This window comes from Myxine glutinosa, chromosome 2, assembly GCF_964187855.1.
Source record: "Myxine glutinosa chromosome 2, kmMyxGlut1.1, whole genome shotgun sequence".
In the NCBI taxonomy this organism is placed as follows: Eukaryota; Metazoa; Chordata; class Myxini; order Myxiniformes; family Myxinidae; genus Myxine; species Myxine glutinosa.
In genome coordinates, this window is record NC_136262.1 from 120100386 (window position 1) to 120122862 (window position 22477).

Consider the following 22477-nt stretch of genomic DNA (forward strand, 5'->3'; position numbering starts at 1 on the left):
CTTCAACGAGCGGTGGAACCGCTCGCACAGGCCGTCGGCCTGGGGGTGGTAGGCCGTGGTTCGGTGCAGCTGGACCCCGAGCCCCCGCGCGACCACCCCCCAGAGCTCCGAGGTGAACTGGGGGCCGCGGTCGGACGAGATGTCCGAGGGGGCGCCGAACCGGGCGACCCAGGTGGCGATGAACGCCTGCGCGACGTCCGCCGCCGTCGTCGCCGTCAAAGGCACGGCCTCCGGCCACCGGGTGGTGCGGTCCACCATTGTGAGGACATGGGTGAAACTCCGCGAGGGGGGCAGAGGTCCCACCAGGTCCACGTGAACGTGGTCGAACCTATGTTCCGGCACCGTAAACCGGGCCAATGGGGCCTGGGTGTGTCGGTGCACCTTCGCGCGCTGGCACGCGAGGCACGTCCTGGTCCAGCCGCGGACGGCCTTCCGGAGGCCATGCCAGACAAACTTGTCGGCGACCAACCTCTGGGAGGCCTTCGTGCCCGGGTGGGACAGGCCGTGGATGGCGTCAAAAACCAGCCCGCGGGCACGATGGGGCGAGGCCGCCCAAGGGAGACGTCGCACAAGATGGCCGCGCCGTCGAACGGCACCTCGGTGACGCGGAGGCCCGTGACGGCGGTCCGCAAGGCCTGGACGCCGGGGTCGGCGGCCTGGTCCGCCGCCATCCGGGCATAGTTGATGCCGAGGTGGACTGCGTGGGCGACGGACCGGGAAAGGCAATCCGCCACCGGGTTGTCCTTCCTCGCGACGTGCCGGATGTCCATCGTATATTCGGACACGGCCGAGAGGTGACGCTGCTGCCGGGCCGACCACGGCTCGGTGACCTTGCCCATCGCGAAGACCAGTGGCTTGTGGTCGACGAAGGCCGTGAACGCACGGCCCTCGAGCAGATGGCGGAAGTGCCTGACCGCCAAGTGAAGCCCGAGCAACTCGCGGTCGAAGGTACTATAGCGGCGTTCGGGCGGGCGAAGCTGCCGGCTGACTAACGCCAGCGGTTGCCAGGCACCACGCACCCATTGCTCGTGCACCGCGCACACCGCGTAGTCCGAGGCGTCGGTGGTGAGGGCGATCGGTGCATCGGGTGCCGGGTGCGCGAGCATGGTGGCATTAGCCAAGGCGAGCTTCGCGCCCGCGAACGCCGCGTCCATCTGCTCGGTCCAGGTTACGTCACCTTTGCCCGGCTTCCCTCGGAGGGCCTCGTGCAGGGGGCGCAGGAGCTGGGCGATGCGGGGCAGGAACCGATGGTAAAAGTTTACCATGCCCAGAAACTCCTGGAGCCCCTTGATCGTGCGGGGGCGCGGAAACCCCTTCACCGCCTCCACCTTGGCCGATAGGGGGACGGCCCCGTGCCTGGTGACGCGGTGCCCCAAAAAGTCGATGACGGCGACGCCGAACCGGCACTTGGCGGGGTTCACGATGAGGCCATGCTGGCCCAGGCGTTCGAAGAGCGTGCAGAGATGGTGGAGGTGCTCTTCGCGGGACGCGCTGGCGACGAGGATGTCGTCCAGGTAGACGTACACGAAATCCAAGTCGCGCAAGACGCTGTCCATTAGTCGCTGGAACGCCTGAGCCGCATTTTTCAACCTGAAGGGCATCCGAAGAAATTCGAAAAAGTCCGAATGGCGTGATGACCGCCGTCTTCGGGATGTCCTCTGGCCTGACGGGGACCTGATGGTAGCCGCGTATGAGGTCCACCTTCGAAAAGAAGGACATGCCCGCCAACCGGGCGGAGAAGTCCTGAATGTGGGGGACGGGGTAGCGGTCGGGGGTGGTGGCGTCGTTGAGGCGCCGGTAGTCCCCGCACGGTCGCAATCCCCCGCCGTGCTTTGGCACGATGTGGAGCGGCGACGCCCAAGCACTCTCGGAGCGCCGCACGATGCCGAGCCGCTCCAGCGTAGCGAACTCCGCTTTAGCTACCGCGAGCTTCGTCGGCTCGAGGCGGCGTGCCCGGGCGTAGACCGGTGGCCCGGCGGTGGGGATGTGATGTTCCACCCCGTGCTTGACGGCCCCCGCCGAGAAGGTGGGCCGCGTGAGGACCGGGAAGCTGGCGAGGAGGCGGGCGAACTCGTCCGCCGCCGGAAGCAATCAGATCGACCTCGCCGGCACCGAACCGTTCAGCAAGCCGCTCGACGAGCTAGGCAGCGCGCAAGCGAGCGAGCTGAACGTTTCAGCCTGGATAAGGCGTCTGTGCTTGACGTCGACCAACAGCCCGTTAGCACACAGGAAGTCCGCGCCGAGCAATGCCATGGGCACGTCGGCAGTGACGAACGACCACCGGAAAACTTGCCCTCCGAACCGCAGGGAGAGGCAACGTTTTTCCGTACGTGCGTATGGACGTATCGTTGGCGGCAAGCAGCGCGGGGCCCCGGCCCGCGGTTTGCTTGTCCGACGTACCGGCGGGGACGACGGTCACTTGCGCTCCTGTGTCGCACAGGTAATGGCGCCCGGACAAGGTGTCCTTGATGAACAGCAGGCTGTTTGACCGGCCGGCGCTCAGGGATGCTACCGAGCGCCGGCCCGGGAGTTTCCCGACTTGCCGAATGAGCAGGGCGGGCGACACTGCCGAGCCTCGTGGCCGAACTGGGCGTGGAAAAAACACCAGGTTGGCGGCGGAGGCGGCAGGGGCCGCGGTTTTCGCCGCGGCGGCGGTGGTGGGCGGGGCGTGGCGGCGGCCGCGAGGTGTGCATCAGCATCAGCCACGAGGTGTGCATCAGCCTCGGGATGCTCGACGGCCGCGCCAAAACTCGCCTGTGTGTCCAAAGCCGTGAAGAACTTGTCGGCCTCAGCAGCGAGAGCTCGGGGTTCCGTTATCGCGGAACCGGCCAACGCGAGGCGTACTCGTGCCGGCAGCTGGCGTCGAAATAGCACTCGGAACAGAAAATCCGGGGTTTTGCCGCCCAGCAGCGACAGCATATGGTCCATTCGGACCGACGGTCGCGTGTCACCGAGCTCGGGGAGGTCCAGGAGGCGGTCGGCCCCTGCGTCCACCGTGAGGCCGAACGTGGCGAGGAGGAGACGCTTGATCGCCTCGTACCTGCCATTGGCCGGTGGGCTCCTCAGGACCAACACGACGCGGGCGGCCGTGCCGGGCCCGAGAGAGGCGACCACGTGGCAGTACATGGTCTCGTCCACCGTGATGCCTCGAAGTCGGAACTGGGCTTCTGCCTGCAGGAACCAAACTTCAGCTTGAGCCTCCCAGAACTCGGGGAGTTTGATTGTGACCGCGTTGGTTGCCATTGCTGTGGCGTGTTCAGGTGGTCAGCGACGGCTGACCAGAACGTCGGAGGGTCACCAATGAAGCGCGGTGCTATGTGCGCTACTTGTTTAGCAAGGAGGAAGCGGACAACGCGGTAAGTTAAAAGTCTTTTTTGCAAGAGCTCCACTGTAGCACTGGAGTGCTCCGGGCTCCGCGCCCGGTGTATATCCCGAGGCCACGCCTACCCCTAGGGCGTGGCCGCCACCCACTTGGTGCGCGGAATGATGCCATCACGCCAGTGAGCTTTCGTGTCCGCCACACTATATTACATGAAAAGAAAAGCTTCAAAAATGTATTTTTAAATTCGCCTCTCCTTACAACTCAGTCAGGAACAACCCATGCATTATTCATCGCCATCAAAATGTCTTCCTTTTCTCATTCACGAGGCATATTTCCCAAAACCTCTTCACTCCTCAACGCTTAGTTAAACCAGCTTCCTCTTGCACCCATGGCCGAATATTCCTCCATGCCTTCAAGCAAAAACATTTTCACCACCCCACCCATGAAGTCTGTCACAATTTATCCAGTTTGGGAATCCCGAGATGTCCATATTAGAGAGGATGTGTGCCCATGACAATAAATCCCCCTCCCCATCTTGCACGTCGTCCCCCCTCCCCACGTCTTGCACCCCCCCCCCCCCAACTTTACCCCAGCACTGCATCACATTTCACTTTTCAAAGTTGGCCTTCAAAGCCAGTCGCCGACTGGGAATCCTCCGTCATGCTAGGTTCTTCCTTGGCACACCTGAACTAATATCCACCGACATAAATTTCATTCGTAGCTTCATGGAGTACTGCCCTTTCCTCTGGGCTGGATTCCCTGCCTTACACCTTCCTCAGCTTGACGCCATGGAAACCAAGACCTTCAAGATCATTGGAATCTCCCTCAACGAAGCTGTGTCTATGGGCCTACCACTTTCCCATTGAAGACAGGTCCGTGATCTCTCTGTCTTCTACCATCTCCCTTCTAGTCTTGCACTCTCTGCCCTTTGCATTCATTGTACCCCTCCCCCCTCTTCCAGGTGTCTGCAGAGACCAGAAGGTGCACCAGCGTCCCCTTTCTTGTGAAACTGCCTAAATCCAGGATCACTGCTCACTCTACTCATTTGTTCCTCTTGTTTCCTGCCTGTGGAACCAACTTCCACATTCTCTTCAATCCCATTCTTCCCTGCAGATCTTCAACACACCTGTCACCACCAACTCAGATCATCCCCCAATCCAAATCATTATCTTTTCTACACCCATTAAACCACCCGAAACGCTCCTCCACCCCCTAATTTTGCTTCTGTATCCATCTTGTCCACCCAATACGTTCTCCCCTACACCTCATCGTTACATGCATCCTTTGTTTGTCCGTATCCATCTATTTTCTCCCTTGGCCCTGTTGTTGGAGTTTCCCCCTCTCTTTCTGCTGCTCCTTTTGTTCTGTGGCATCCTGACCCATTCAGTGTTCTAGCTCTTCCATAAGCCACGACTTTGTACACAAAAAAAAGCTTGAAATTGGTGTCCACAATCATCCCTGATGACCATGTTATGGAACTTCAGACGAGGCCCTCACTTTTTCACCTTTATTCTTTTTGATTCGTTTTCTCCACAACCACTTGAGCGATTGATACAAAACATTCAACATCGGAGTGCCTAACCATGGAGAACGCCTACCCATGGAGAACGCCTACCCATGGAGAACGCCTACCCATGGAGAATGCCTACCCATGGAGAACGCCTACCCATGGAGAACGCTTACCCATGGAGAACGCTTACCCATGGAGAACGCCTACCCATGGAGAACGCCTACCCATGGAGAATGCCTACCCATGGAGAACGCCTACCCATGGAGAACGCCTACCCATGGAGAACGCATACCCATGGAGAATGCTTACCCATGGAGAACGCCTACCCATGGAGAAACAAAGTTACATGATGAATGGATGGAAAATGTGGCGGCGTTCCAAAAAGTCCATTTCCTGTAGGCATGGGTTGCATGGTGTTTCGCATCCCAGGAATAAACGTCCTCGACCTCGCTTCACTCGGCCTCAGTCAAATAAAAAAAAAGGAGTCAAAAAAAACAAATTGACGACAAGTTATAATATGGTTGTTAGACTTTCTATTGTGCGGAAAGATCATGAGAATTCAGGAAGTATCTGGTAAATTTCAGAAGTTGAACCATCCTTTTTTAACGAGCAATTTCTAGCGGCTTCTGGTAAGATAACCAACTTGTAATTATGGGCAGTTGTAGAAGAGGGGCTTTTGTAGATGTTATTGCTCTGATTATATAAATCGTAAAGTAAAGTGAGAGAGCGAGCGGAGAGAAGAGCGGGTCACCATTGGCTCTGACGTGCCGTGCTGGTATGCTCGTACAATGCTCCTTTTATCCCACAGATAATGCAAGTTTGAACTACATCCAACCACCATTTGGACATCCATCGATCAAAGAGCCTTGGGTTTTGTGACACAGTATGGTTATATTACAGTTATCTACTACATGTATACCTAATCAACAGGACCTTTGGTAATTACACACAAGCCTGACACATTTACACACAAACCTGACACATTTACACACAAACCAGACACATTTACACACAAACCTAACACATTTACACACAAATCTGACACATTTACACACAAGCCTGACACATTTACACACAAACCTGACACATTTACACACAAACCTGACACATTCACACACAAACCTAACACATTTACACACAAGACTGACACATTTACACACAAACCTGACACATTTACACACAAACCTGACACATTTACACACAAACCTGACACATTTACACACAAACCTGACACATTCACACACAAACCTAACACATTCACACACAAACCTAACACATTCACACACAAATCTGACACATTTACACACAAACCTGACACATTTACACACAAACCTGACATTTACACACAAACCTGAAATTTACACACAAACCTGACACATTTACACACAAACCTGACATTTACACACAAACCTGACACATTCACACACAAACCTGACACATTCACACACAAGCCTGACACATTTACACACAAGCCTGACACATTTACACACAAGCCTGACACATTTACACACAAGCCTGACACATTTACACACAAACCTGACACATTCACACACAAACCTGACACATTTACACACAAGCCTGACACATTTACACACACGCTTGACACATTTACACACAAACCTGACACATTTACACACAAACCTGACACATTTACACACAAACCTGACACATTTACACACAAACCTGACACATTTACACACAAACCTGACACTTTCACACACAAACCTGACACATTTACACACAAATCTGACACATTTACACACAAATCTGACACATTTACACACAAATCTGACACATTTACACACAAGCCTGACACATTTACACACAAATCTGACACATTTACACACAAGCCTGACACATTTACACACAAACCTGACACATTTACACACAAACCTGACACATTTACACACAAACCTGACACATTTACACACAAACCTGACACATTTACACACAAACCTGACATTTACACACAAACCTGACACATTCACACACAAACCTGACACATTTACACACAGGCCTGACACATTTACACACAAGCCTGACACATTTACACACAAGCCTGACACATTTACACACAAGCCTGACACATTTACACACAAGCCTGACACATTTACACACATGCCTGACACATTTACACACAAACCTGACACATTCACACACAAACCTGACACATTTACACACAAGCCTGACACATTTACACACACGCTTGACACATTTACACACAAACCTGACACATTTACACACAAACCTGACACATTTACACACAAACCTGACACATTTACACACAAGCCTGACACATTTACACACAAGCCTGACACATTTACACACACGCTTGACACATTTACACACAAACCTGACACTTTCACACACAAACCTGACACTTTCACACACAAACCTGACACATTTACACACAAATCTGACACATTTACACACAAGCCTGACACATTTACACACAAGCCTGACACATTTACACACAAGCCTGACATTTACACACAAACCTGACATTTACACACAAACCTGACATTCACACACAAACCTGACATTCACACACAAACCTGACACATTTACACACAAGCCTGACACATTTACACATACGCCTGACACATTTACACACAAGCCTGAAACATTTACACACAAACCTGACACATTTACACACAAACCTGACATTCACACACAAACCTGACACGTTTACACACAAGCCTGACACATTTACACACAAGCCTGACACATTTACACACAAGCCTGACATTTACACACAAACCTGACATTCACACACAAACCTGACACATTTACACACAAACCTGACACGTTTACACACAAGCCTGAAGTTTACACACAAGCCTGACACATTTACACACAAGCCTGACATTTACACACAAACCTGACACATTTACACACAAACCTGACACGTTTACACACAAGCCTGACGTTTACACACAAGCCTGACACATTTACACACAAGCCTGACGTTTACACACAAGCCTGACACATTTACACACAAACCTGATATTCACACACAAACCTGACACATTTACACACAAGCCTGACACATTTACACATAAGCCTGACACATTTACACACAAGCCTGAAACATTTACACACAAGCCTGACACATTTACACACAAACCTGACACTTTCATACACAAACCTGACACATTTACACACAAACCTGACACATTTACACACAAACCTGACACATTTACACACAAACCTGACACATTTACACACACGCTTGACACATTTACACACAAACCTGACACATTTACACACAAACCTGACACATTTACACACAAACCTGACACATTCACACACAAACCTGACACATTTACACACACACACACACACACCTGACAAAGACTTGCACACTAAAGTGTAACAGGGCTCTAAAGAACCTGGAGACGTTGTGCTTGTTGCCTGACATTTGAGCGCTCCTGCTCACAGGCAGACAGAAGGCGGTCTGTCTGCTCTCGCTCTGCTGCCAGCCGCAGAGCCTGCTCTTCCAGCCGCTGTTTGTCTTGCTCCATCTGGTCACGTGATGTTCAGCAACATGCAACCAGTCCCATGGACAGAAAACATCAATTCCCTTCTTAACTGGTGAAATTAAACGAATTCTGCCTTCCAGCAATAAGTTGACAGCCACAACACATCTTACACATCATTCATGAGCAAATCCTTTTCCCAAATCACAATGTACATTATACTTGGAGACACTACCAGCAATCCTTCCTCACTTACATTTTATTATCACCACGGCTACACCCTAACACTCGGTACAAAACGTGCTTCATTATGGTTACTAGGGCGTGCCCGTACTATATATATATCTAAAATTATATCCCCCCCCTCTATTTACATGAAATGGTTTGGTCCATTCGCAAAGCCAAAGCGAACGGCTTGCGAGTACGGTGACAATCCCCCCCCTCTATTTACATGAAATGGTTTGGTCCATTCGCAAAGCCAAAGCGAACGGCTTGCGAGTACGGTGACAATCCCCCCCCTCTATTTACATGAAATGGTTTGGTCCATTCGCAAAGCCAAAGCGAACGGCTTGCGGAGTTTGGTAAATAAATCGCCATAGCTCGGTAACTACTTCTCCGATTAATATGAAACCTTGAAAAGGCACATCCTCAGGTCCCCAGCAATATACCTGGCAAGTTTCAAGTATATCGGACCCGTGGTTGTCGAGAAACAGCGGTCGCAGACAAACACACAGACACACACACATACACACACACATACACACACACATACACACAGAGATTACTGGAATTATAGATAGATTACCTCGACCACCAAGGTGGATGGAGGTTATGTGTTCACCCCTGTCTGTCTGTTTGTGAGCAAGATATCTCAAAAAGTTGTGGACGAATTCAGACGAAATTTGGCAGAGATGCGTATGTGACATGGACGAAATGATTAGATTTTGGTGAAGATCCGGATTCGGATCCGGCTACAAGATTTTTTAAAAGTGAATCTTCAACATTGGGAGATAGGGCCAAACACGATACATAGCAGGATATCTCCAAACGTTGTGGACGGATTTGGACGAAACTTGGTGGAGAGGTTGGGAGTCTGACAAGGACTAATCGATTCGATTTTGGTGAAGACCTGAATATGGATTCCGATATGGGAATTATTTAATTTTTTAAGTGATTCTTCACCATTGGGAGATTGGGCCAAAAATGATACAAAACAGGATATCTCCAAACGTTGTGGACAGATTTGGACGAAACTTGGTGGAGAGGTTGGGAGTCTGACAAGGACTAATCGATTCGACTTTGGTGAAGACCTGAATATGGATTCCGATATGGGAATTATTTAATTTTTTAAGTGATTCTTCACCATTGGGAGATTGGGCCAAAAATTATACAAAACAGGATATCTCAAAAAGTTGTGGACGGATTTGGAGGAAATTTGGTGGAGATGTTTGGTGTGTGACAAGGAATAATTTGTTCAATTTTGGTGAAGTTCCAGATCCGGATCCGGCTAGTAGGCTTTTTAAAAGTGATTCTTCACCATTCAGTAGGGTGAAAAGCGATACATAGCAGGATATCTCAAAAAGTTGTGGACGGATTTGGACGAAACTGCAAACACTAATACACTGTAAACAAACATTGACACCTTTATTACACTGTAAACAAACATTCAAAGACAGATGATTCCATTCCCACTCATACCTTGTGTATATTGTTCCGAAGTCCCTGGTTTTCCCCCTCAATAAAAACGTGTGATCGGTGTAGAGAGGCCAATCGCTCTTTCAGTGCTCGACGTTCTTCTTGCAACTCAAACAGCTCTGCTTGCAACTTCTGCCTCTCCCTCCGCAGCTCCCCAAGTTCCCTTTGCACCTGTGCCAGCTCGACCTGCAGCTTCCTCAGCTCCTCCTTCATTTCTCCAAGTTCCAGCTGTGCCTTCTCCTCACGATCTTGCCATTGCTTCAGTACCTGAAATGAAACAAAAGCGGTCGAATTCACCTACAACGCGTGAATCTTCTAGCATATCTTCCCCTGCACCCCCTCCTGACCCCCACAAGCTCGTTGCCCCTAAACTCCTTCAAATCTTGTTTCCCCATGACCTTATAACCATCGTCTGCCATTCCTTAATGCCACTGAGAATCCCTTTGACGCAAATCCTTTTGACCTGTTGCTGGCTCCTCGTTTCGGCCTCCATTTTGCTCCGAACCCTCTCCGTGTCGAGCTTTTGTTGCTCATGCCTCATTTTCTCCGCACCATGAATCACTTCCATAAGCTGTTCCTGAAACAAAAGAGACACTCAACACATTGCGAATGCAAGTTTAAAACCAATTCCATCGTTTCAAGTGAACCTTGTCGAAAACTAATAACTGCTTACCTGCAATGCCTGTGTTCCTTGCTCGCTCGAGCGAAGCTTGCGCTCCATGTCCGCAAGCCGTGCACAGTCCTTGGATCTCCTGGAAAGATCGGCATTCAGTTCCTCCAAACGTTTCTTGAGCCGAACTTCAGCTTCCTTGGTCATCGAGAGTTGCATCGACAAGGTTTCTGAAGAAATGCGGAATTCCATAGCTCGCTCTTCACTCTCGGAAACCTTCAAACAAACCAAGGTGTCATTACTGGTCAGTACCGATGGATCACAATGACTGAAGATATTGTATATTCACAAGATATTGTATCCACCTGTGCCATATGTTGAACCACAAGTAAATGCTCTGAACCACATGGTATTACAAACCTGCTGCTGCAGTCTCTCCACTTGCCTCCGCAGTGCCAACATTTCAGGCTCCCGGTCCCTGAAATCTATTTCCAGATCCTGGAGCTTTGCCTCGAGTTTTGAGCCACTTGTACGTGCTGCCTCCATTGCTTCGGAAAGATGCTGCCGCTGTCCCTCTAGTTTCTCAATCTCGGCCACGTGGATCTTCCCCTTCTCCTCCTGAGAGAAATCAAGCGCCCTGTTAAGTACTTACTCGTAAGCTACCATTTCCCAACCCGTCGGTCGTACCAGTTTGCTCCTCGCCAGCTCACTGCGCATCAGTGCCTCTTCCTGAAGGAGCAGTGCTGTACGCGCATTCTCCAGCTGCACATCAACTCTCTTCTTTTCTACAATTCGCACGATAACAAATCATGTCGAAAACAGCAGGTGTCTCAAAACACAACATTATGTCTCAAAACACCACATTATGTCTCAAAACACCACATTATGTCTCAAAACACCACATTATGTCTCAAAACACCACATTGTGTCTCAAAACACCACATTATGTCTCAAAACACCACATTATGTCTCAAAACACCACATTATGTCTCAAAACACCACATTATGTCTCAAAACACCACATTATGTCTCAAAACACTGAAGGAACTGCGCTCCAACGCGAGTCGAAAGAATTGACGCGACCAAAGACGGAATTCGTCCGAGTTGCTTTATTGAAACAAAACAGCTCAGGTATTCTGACAAGCCCGTTTATCGGGCAGCAATATATATACACATTTATGTCGGGAAGTTTGCCCGGCAAAAGCTATACCGGGCATGCCCGGGTGTCAAGGGCGAGCCTTGGAAAGGCGAGTCTGGACCTGCCCGGGCGTGTTTGGCTGCGGCCTGGCAAGTCGAGGCTGGGCGTGCCCGGGCGCTCTGGACGAGCCCTGGAAAGGCGATAGCGGGCATGCCCGGACGCTCTGGGCGAGCCCTGGAAAGGCGATAGCGGGCATGCCCGGACGCTCTGGGCGAGCCCTGAAAAGGCGATAGCGGGCATGCCCGGACGCACTGGGCGAGCCCTGGAAAGGCGAGAGCGGGCATGCCCGGGAAAGACGAGACCGGGCGTGCCCGGGAGGTTCGGGCGTGCCCGGGAACAGTGAGTCCGGGCATGCCCGGGAGAGGCGCGTCTGGCCGTGTTCTGGCCGGTGCAAGGCGATTGTGTGCATCCAGCGGTAACCGCTACACACGCCCCTCCAGAATCGACCTGCACCGGCAGGGTCAATTTAAGGGGGGTCCGGATGACCCGGCCGAAGCGACCCCTGGAGGGTCGTGGGGAGGGGTCCGACGTGGTGGTCGGTGGTCGAGCGGGGGGAACTGTGGACGGGGGGCGGCCTCGCCGCGGAGGAAGGGCCAACCGTGGTGGTCGGTCGACGTCCATGTGCGCCGGTTTGAGGCGGTCCACAGAAATCCGGTCCGGCCGGACGCCGAAGTCGACGATGAAAGACTTGTCGCCCCGTCGCAGGACCCGGAAGGGCCCGTCGTACGGCGGCCGGAGTGGCCCCCGGTGCGCGTCATGACGCACAAAGACGTACTCCGCTGTGCGAAGCGCGGGGGGACGTAGGACTGGGGGCCACCGTGGCGGGACGTCGGCACGGGGGCAAATCGTCGGGCGGCCTCCTGGAGGTCCGAGCGCTGGCGAGCGGCGGACCAGGGACTGGTAGCGTCGGGCACGAATTCGCCCGGGACGCGGAGCGGCTGGCCGTAGACGAGCTCGGCGGCGGACGCCTGGAGGTCTTCCTTGGGGGCCGTGCGAAGGCCCAAAAGGACCCACGGCAGCCGGTCGGCCCAACCGTCGTCCTGAAGGCCGGCCATGAGTGCGGCCTTCATGGAGCGGTGAAACTGCTCGCACAACCCGTTGGCTTGGGGGTGGTCGGCCGTGGTGCGGTGCAGCGTGACCCCCAACGAACGGGCGACCGCGCCCCAAAGCTCAGACGTGAACTGTGGGCCGCGGTCGGACGAGATGTCCGCTGGTGCGCCGAAGCGCGCGACCCAGGTGGCGATGAACGCCTGCGCCACGTCGGCGGTGGTGGTGGAGGCGAGGGGCACGGCCTCCGGCCACCTGGTGGTCCTGTCCACCATGGTGAGCAGGTGGGTGAACCCCCGCGAGGGGGGCAGGGGACCCACCAGGTCCACGTAGACGTGGTCGAAACGCCGTTCAGGCACGGCGAAAGGTGCCAGCAGGGCCTGGGTGTGGCGGTGGACCTTGACCCGCTGGCAGGCCGTGCAGGCGTTGGCCCAGTCGCGGATGTTTCGTCGAAGGCCGTGCCAGACGAAACGCGCCGACACCAGCTTCTGAGAAGCTTTCCGGCCCGGGTGAGAAAGGCCGTGGATGGAGGCGAAGATGCGGCGCTGCCAGGAAACGGGCACGATGGGGCGAGGCTGGCCCTGGGAGACGTCGCAGAGCAGGACGGTGCCCGCGAAGGGAATGTCGGCCAGGCGGAGGCCCGTGTCCGCCGCACGGAGTGCCTGCACCGAGGCGTCGGTGGTCTGGTCGGCCGCCATGAGCGCGAAGTCCACGCCGGGGTGGACCGCGTTCGCGCTGGCCCGAGAAAGACAGTCGGCCACGGCGTTGTCTTTGCCGGCGACGTGCCGGATGTCCGTGGTGAACTCCGACACGGCGGAGAGGTGGCGCTGCTGGCGGGCCGACCACGGCTCCGTGACCTTAGCCATTGCGTAGACCAACGGCTTGTGGTCGACGAAAGCCGTGAACGGGCGGCCCTCCAGGAGGTGTCGGAAATGGCGAACGGCCAGGAATAGCCCGAGCAGCTCGCGGTCGAACGTGCTGTAGTTTAACTCGTTCGGCCGGAGTTGCCGGCTGAAAAAAGCGAGTGGCTGCCAAACCCCGTCCACCCATTGCTCATGGACGGCGCCCACCGCGTAGTTGGAGGCGTCCGTAGTGAGGGCGATGGGCGCGTTGAGCACCGAGTGAGCCAGCAGCGTTGCGTCGGCGAGGGCCCGTTTGGCGCTGGCGAAGGCCGCGTCCATGGCCGCGGACCAAACAATGTCATGCTTGGCCGGCTTGCCTCGTAAAGGGGCCGCATGAGCTGAGCAGCGCGGGGCACGAATCGGTGATAAAAATTCACCATGCCGAGGAACTCTTGGAGGGCCTTGATGGAACGGGGACGCGGGAACGTGGTGATGGCCTCGACCTTGGTCGGCAGCGGCACGGCCCCGGTCTTGGTGATGCGGTGGCCCAAAAAGTCAACGGTCGTCGCGCCGAAGTGGCATTTGACCGGGTTGACAATTAAGCCGTGCTCGCTGAGGCGACCGAACAGTGTTCGGAGGTGGAGGAGGTGCTCGGCGCGGGACGTGCTGGCGACGAGGATATCGTCCAGATAGACGAAAAGAAACGGCAGGTCGCGCAGCACGCCGTCCATCAAGCGCTGGAACGCCTGGGCCGCGTTCTTGAGGCCAAACGGCATCCGCAAAAATTCGAACAGGCCGAACGGCGTGATGACGGCCGTCTTCGGGACGTCGGCCGCCCGGACAGGTACCTGGTGGTAGCCCCGTATCAGGTCAATTTTCGAAAAGATGACCCGTCCCGCCAAACGGGCGGAAATGTCCTGAATATGCGGGATCGGGTACCTGTCGGGGGTGGTAGCGTCGTTGAGACGGCGGTAGTCGCCACACGGGCGCCATCCACCCCCCGGCTTTGGCACGATGTGCAGTGGCGAGGCCCACGCGCTATCGGAGCGCCGCACGATGCTGAGGTGCTCCAACGCGTCGAACTCGGCCTTCGCCACGGCGAGCTTGGCCGGGTCGAGGCGGCGGGCCCTGGCGTAGACCGGCGGGCCCGTAGTGGGTATGTGGTGCTCGATCCCGTGCCGCACCGCGACGGCCGAAAACGTCGGCCGCGTGAGGGCCGGGAATTCCGCGAGCAGGCGAGCGAACTCGTTCGCTGCCGGGAGGGCGCACGCCAGTTCGGTCGGCGCGGAGCTGCTCATCGTGCACGCCAGGGAGCTGAAGGTCTCGGCGTTGACAAGGCGACGACGTTTGACGTCGACCAGCAGCCCGTGCGCGCAGAGGAAGTCGGCGCCCAGCAAAGCCATGGGGACGCAGGCGGTCACAAACGTCCATTGAAAACGCTGGCTGCCGAAGCAGAGGGTGACGACGCGTGGGCCGAAAGTGCGTATGGCCGAGCCATTAGCAGCGACCAAAGAGGGGCCGCAAACGGCGTCCCGCCTGTCCTGCTCGGAGGCGGGTATGACACTCAGTTGGGCGCCGGTGTCACACAGGAAACGCCGCCCAGACGCTTTGTCCCGAATAAACAGCAAGTTGCCCGAGTGGCCGGCGCTCATGGCTGGGAATGAACGCCGGCCCGGCCGTTTCCCGACCTGCCGAAAGTGCACGGGGGCCGGCACGTCCGAGCCTTGTGTCCGAACCTGGCGTGGTAATAACACCACGCCCGGTCAGGTGGAGGCCCCGGCCGTCGTGTCGGAAGTGGGCGGTGCGGCGTGGCGGCCGCCAGTTGCACCGGCAGTTCGGCCTCCAACCGCGCAGGGCGCTCGGGTGTCGCCTCGGACGGCGGCGGGCTCCAGGTAACCGCGCCGATGTGCTGGCCCGCCGAGGAGATCTTATCGGCTTCCCTGGCGAGGGCGCGGGAATCCGTGATCAACGTGCCAGCCAGGGCGAGGCGTACCGGGTGAGGCAGCTGGCGAAGGAACAGCTCGCGGAACAGAAAATCCGGAGAGTGCTCACCGAGCAACGAGAGCATATAGTCCATGCGCTCGGACGGGCGCGTGTCGCCGAGCTCGGGCAGAGCGAGCAGGCGCCGTGCGCGTGCTGCCGGTGAGAGGGCGAAAGCGTCGAGGAGGAGTGTCTTCAGCGCGTCGTATTTGTCAGCAGCCGGCGGGTGCTCGAGGAGGCTCAAGGCGCGGGCCGCGGTGGCGGAACCGAGCACCGCCACAACATGGTGGAAGCGGGTGTCGTCCGCGGTGATGCCTCGCAGGGCGAACTGAGAGTCCGCCTGAGCGAACCAAACAGCCGCGTGTGCCTCCCAGAAGGTAGGCAGTTTAAGCGTCACTGCCGTATCCATGTCGGTAGATCACCAATGAAGGAACTGCACTCCAACGCGAGTCGAAAGAATTGACGCGACCAAAGACGGAATTCGTCCGAGTTGCTTTATTGAAACAAAACAGCTCAGGTATTCTGACAAGCCCGTTTATCGGGCAGCAATATATATACACATTTATGTCGGGAAGTTTGCCCGGCAAAAGCTATACCGGGCATGCCCGGGTGTCAAGGGCGAGCCTTGGAAAGGCGAGTCTGGACCTGCCCGGGCGTGTTTGGCTGCGGCCTGGCAAGTCGAGGCTGGGCGTGCCCGGGCGCTCTGGACGAGCCCTGGAAAGGCGATAGCGGGCATGCCCGGACGCTCTGGGCGAGCCCTGGAAAGGCGATAGCGGGCATGCCCGGACGCTCTGGGCGAGCCCTGAAAAGGCGATAGCGGGCATGCCCGGACGCTCTGGGCGAGCCCTGGAAAGGCGAGAGCGGGCATGCCCGGGAAAGACGAGACCGGGCGTGCCCGGGAGGTTCGGGCGTGCCCGGGAACAGTGAGTCCGGGCATGCCCGGGAGAGGCGCGTCTGGCCGTGTTCTGGCCGGTGCAAGGCGATTGTGTGCATCCAGCGGTAACCGCTACAACACCACATTATGTCTCAAAACACCACATTATGTCTCAAAACACCACATTATGTCTCAAAACACCACATTATGTCTCAAAACACCACATTATGTCTCAAAACACCAAATTATGTCTCAAAACACCACATTATGTCTCAAAACACCACATTATGTCTCAAAACACCACATTATGTCTCAAAACACCACATTATCTCTCAAAACAATCCCACGTCAAAGTGAGTGTCGTGATCGCACAGAGCAAGTGCAGAATCACACAGGTAGACTGTTTGTTGAGAGTGAGTACAGTAACACACACGGTGAGTGGTAGGTGAGTCAAAGCAGTAACAGATAAGGTAAGTGGTAGGTCAAACCTTTTCGACTCTCATCCAATGAAAGCTGGACCTGCTCAAGTTTGGCCAATATCTCGTCACCTCGAGTCTCCGTCTCTGTTAACTGTACCGACAGCTTTACATAGCGCTCGTTTAACTCGTCCTACAACAAGAAAAGAGAAACCACAACCACAACCACCACAATGAGATCTGCACCATTAACACCACATAAACAATTATCTCTATAATTTCCATTTCCACAAAAACAAACCCACACCTCCACAACCACCAACCCCACCACCATCAATAACAAACCAACACCTCCACAACCACCAACCCCACCACCATCAATAACAAACCAACACCTCCACAACCACCAACCCCACCACCATCAATAACAAACCAACACCTCCACAACCACCAACCCCAACACCATCAATAACAAACCAACACCTCCACAGCCACCAACCACAGCACCATCAATAATAAACCAATACCTCCACAACCACCAACCACACCACCATCAATAACAAACCAAGACCTCCACAACCACCAACCACACCACCATCAATAACAAACCAACACCTCCACAACCACCAACTACAGCACCATCAATAACAAACCAACACCTCCACAACCACCAACCACACCACCATCAATAACAAACCAATACCTCCACAACCACCAACCACACCACCATCAATCCATCAATAACAAACCAACACCTCCACAGCCACCAACCACAGCACCATCAATAACAAACCAATACCTCCACAACCACCAACCACACCACCATCAATAACAAACCAAGACCTCCACAACCACCAACCACACCACCATCAATAACAAACCAAGACCTCCACAACCACCAACCACACCACCATCAATAACAAACCAACACCTCCACAACCACCAACCACACCACCATCAATAACAAACCAACACCTCCACAACCACCAACCACACCACCATCAAAAACAAACCAACACCTCCACAACCACCAACCACACCACCATCAATCCATCAATAACAAACCAACACCTCCACAACCACACCACCATCAATAACAAACCAATACCTCCACAACCATCAACCCCACCACCATCAATAACAAACCAATACCTCCACAACCACCAACTCCAACACCATCAATAACACCTCCACAACCACACCACCATCAATAACAAACCAAGACCTCCACAACCACCAACCACACCACCATCAATAACAAACCAACACCTCCACAACCACCAACCACACCACCATCAATAACAAACCAACCCCCTCCACAACCACCAACCACACCACCATCAATAACAAACCAACACCTCCACAAACACCAACCACACCACCATGAATAACAAACCAACACCTCCACAACCACCAACCACACCACCATCAATAACAAACCAACACCTCCACAACCACCAACCACACCACCATCAATAACAAACCAACACCTCCACAACCACCAACCACACCACCATCAATAACAAACCAACACCTCCACAACCACCAACCACACCACCATCAATAACAAACCAACACCATCAATAACAAACCAACACCTTTTTACATGTAAACAAAAAGACAACCTCCATTTACAGAATGAGGGCCAACAACAAGATTACACCACAATTATCAAAATGACTGCTGATTTATCAGTGGTAAACTATGGTGATGAACCAAACAGTGATCAACGTGGACAAGAATACATGACAAAACAACACAAAACAACAATGCTAATGACAGAAGGTACAAGGACAAACACAAAATATTTACATTTCTGACAAATGACGAAGGTCACTGTTGCCATATTATGAACCAAGTAAAACACTAACTGAAACCGGAAATGCTGCGAGGCACATACCCGCTCCTCTTGATTCGCTCGGATCTCCGTAGCAAAGTCTTCTAGGGCCCCGGTTACGACCTCCAGGTCGATTACCTTCTCAGATAGTCCCGTGTGTGACGACGAGTACAATCTGGTGGCGCGGGGCGGTGATTGTGAGCGGGCGATGCGGGTCGAGCGTTTTCCAGGCCGTGACGGAGGTGACAGGCTGCGCGTCCGCGCGTTTTTCCCAATGCCCAGTGTCCGTTGCAGAGAGGACAACATGGTGGACACTCGGCGATCGAGTTCCTGTCGCGCGTCCGCCAGCTTTTCCGTCTCGGCTTCGGTCGCCGAAAGTCGCGCCTCGGCCTCGACCAGCCGGCCTCTCAAACCCCCCGCCTCCGACTCCGCGGCGACCAACCGGACGGCTAGATCGCGGGCATCGTCGGCCTGTTGCCCTTGTGCCGCCTGCTCCTCCAGGACTTCTGTATGTCGCTCGCGCTCCAAGCGCTTACGACGCTCCTCACTGTCTGCGAGTAATGCCTGCAGATCTGAAACCTGTGATCACATGACAAACCACCCAATGTAAAAACATTAAACCACCGTCGCTCTGATATGAAAAAAAACAAGTCTGATACAGCGAATTCTTGTTTTTGTACAGCCGACCAATGAGATGTCCATGCAAGTGTTAAAGGTTACTTGTGACCGCCAGACATCACCTTCTCTCAGGTGAAACGTTCGTCTGAATAAATCGATATCCTTATCACTTCCCACCAGTGAAGTAATGGAAGAAAAAGGAGAGCTTTGAAGAGATAGACTTGATGAGTTTCTACTATGTGTTGGAAAGTGACTGAGTAGGGAGTTTGGATGACTAAGGATGGAATTACATCAGGTATGGGCCTGTTCTAATACAGTCCCGGAAGAGCTGGAACACAGAACGGATCAGGATGCAACATAACAAAAGGAACGGCAGAAGGAGAATGGGAAAACGCCAACGGCATGGCGGAAGGAGAAAATAAACAAAGATGGAGAAACAACAGGTGTGGCTAAAGATGTGGGGTAGAGGAGAATGCAAGGGGCAGACAAGATGGACACATATGCAATGTTTAGGTGGAGGTTAAACGAGGTTAGAAAAGGTAATGGTGCTGGATTGGGAATGATCCGAGATGGTGGTGAACAGCTTTCTTGAAGACCTGGAGGGCATAACGAGAAGGAAATGTGAAAGTTGGTTCCACAGGTGGGAAAAAAAGAGAAACAAATTGTGTGGGCACTCTATGGGTAACTGACTATTTCAGGCTAACGTAGACAATGATATGAAAGCGACCCTGTCGATGAAGCAGCCATTTTTATACACGTCTGCCTCAGGCTGCCCACAATGTACCCACATACCCCCTTCATCTTCTTCAGCTCCTTCCCCCTGGGTCCTACCCATTCTGACCCCTCACTCCCCTTTGCTACACGCTACATGCTGCATGTAATACACGTCCCCTACCAGTCCCGATGAATATTCTTGTTCCATGCAAAAAGGGCAGAACTCCGTGAAAAATTGGTGAAATACCAAGAAACTCACACTTGTTCTGTAACTTATCATAATAAAGCCAGGTACCAAGTTTCAGTTGGATATGTTAAAGAGTACGGGAAAAAGAGTATAGACGGACAGACGGAGAGCAAACCTATAGGCCTCTCCGGGTAGGGGAATAATAAAGACATGCTTGGGATTTGTAAACAATACAAATATTCATTTGTTCAACCTACATTGGATTTTGATGTTTTATGAGCAAAATAGAAAGACACAATTGAGGAAATGCATAAAAAAACAAGTGCTGTCACTACTTTTATACTTCCAACATGGCTATCGCAGTCAAAGGGAAAGTGTGTCCTTCCATCAGTGTCTCCAGTCCTTCAAGACTCTCTATACTTCCTCTAATATGGATCACCTCGTAATCATCCATTCCAACTCTCTATTCCTCATCTGCAGCGATTTCAAAAGCCAACATTCGAGCTGACTATGCGTCAGTTCTGCAACAAACAGCGGTGGCATTGCAGCAAAGGCCTTCAGCGACTCCGTGTGTCTGACCCAACTCGCATTCCTATAACTGGAACGTCCTCCCTCCTGAACCTGGGAAAGACCAACTTTCTAACCAACTTAGCCCGTTCCTTTTCTGCCTCTTTTGCAGCAAAGGCCTTCAGCGACTCATAATTCTTGTAAACCGGAAGGCCTCATAAACCACAATACATGTTCTTGTCAAGGCCCACATATCTTTGCTATTGTAATGAAACAACCTCAATGATGGAAGATGAGCCTTTTCGCACAGCCCAACTTGCAGGGACTTCAATCTGCCCTCTCAGTAAAGGACTGGGCCATGATCTCCACAGTACCCAATATCGATTCCACCTGGTTGATATCGATATAGTTTCACATCCCGTCTGCGGAGATCCTATCCATTACCTCACATCCGATACACCGAATCCTGCGGGGAGGCGGTCGTGGTCAAGCAGCTTGCTTTCTCAACGTGGAAAGGTAACCCAACTGATGGTAAGTTTAATAAAAACAGGAAGAAAATGGTCGATTTATCCGCTGTGAAAGATGAAAAGGTACTGATGTTTTGGCCTTTACCTTTGGTCGAAGCAAAATGAGGGTAATTTCATTCTCTACGTAAGACTCGAAACGGGTGGGTCCATACCGAGTCAAACCGGGAATCATCATGTTACAAATCTCAAGGATTGACTCTCCAATCGGTCTCCTTCGTCCAAGTCATGGTGGTTACCTTGTCTGTCTCTGGAGTCTACTCCCCCTCTATCCCGTCTCTCACCTCCAATGGTCTTTCTGCAGACTGCCCAAAGTAAGGCAGACTTGTTCTGTAACTTACGCAAACTCAGTGTTCGCTTCCAAATCTCATGTAGCCAACTCGTCCTCACTATGTCCTCATCTTATCCCATCGTACCGACCGCCGACTGGACTTCTCACCCAACTAGATGGTAGAGAAGGTTCTGTCCAGCCTAGGCCCTGCTTCACTGATAATGCAGGTGGCATTCATGCCCATGGCATTAAATCCAGATCTGCTGCACGACTTAAATCCTGCTCTCGCCCTTGTAGAATGTTTGATTCCAATGTTTGTAACAAACTACAGAGTCCCACCACAATATTCCCCTTTGAGGCACCTTTTTGGTGTGATTGAGGAGATTTTTATCGCTCTCGGCGAGTCGCACACTCTGTGCCTCACTCTCTGCATGCCGATTCTCCACATGCTGACGTTCTTCCGCAAGCCTCTCATGCAGGTCAGAAAGTTCATCTCTCCGCTGGCAGCACTCTGCATCCAGACACTGAACCTACAAACAAACAAAAAACATGATACAGATCAAGTAAACAAGACACCGTTTTATGAGGAGAGTTGTTTGAGGACAGGATTCTGAGGCTACAAGATATAATAGGTGTGATAGGAAGGAGAACATAGGAGGGGTTATGGCAATCTGGGGAAAAGACAGTATTGTTATGGGGGGTATTAACTTGCCAGGGATAGATTGGGTCCAGGAACAGGGAAAGAGCAGATGAGGGTTTCCAAGACTGAGACCAGGATTGCTTTCTAACCCAATTGGAGATAAGCCCACGAGGGGGAGTGTAGTGTTAGACCTCCTTTTAAGTAAT

General features: G+C 53.1%; 1 protein-coding gene across 1 annotated transcript in view; it reads right to left on the bottom strand.

The window, feature by feature from the left end:
- The window catches only part of CROCC (ciliary rootlet coiled-coil, rootletin), a 113188-nt gene that overhangs the window by 7630 nt on the left and 83081 nt on the right, over window positions 1-22477 (bottom strand). Inside the window, exons 26-34 of the mRNA XM_068107260.2 lie at window positions 21994-22161; window positions 18874-19389; window positions 17046-17166; window positions 11304-11401; window positions 11037-11234; window positions 10680-10892; window positions 10470-10583; window positions 10010-10273; window positions 8225-8356 (exon numbers count right to left, since the gene is read on the bottom strand). Coding sequence (XP_067963361.2) covers window positions 8225-8356; window positions 10010-10273; window positions 10470-10583; window positions 10680-10892; window positions 11037-11234; window positions 11304-11401; window positions 17046-17166; window positions 18874-19389; window positions 21994-22161 — 1824 coding nt within the window. The remainder of the gene's footprint in view (window positions 1-8224; window positions 8357-10009; window positions 10274-10469; window positions 10584-10679; window positions 10893-11036; window positions 11235-11303; window positions 11402-17045; window positions 17167-18873; window positions 19390-21993; window positions 22162-22477) is intronic.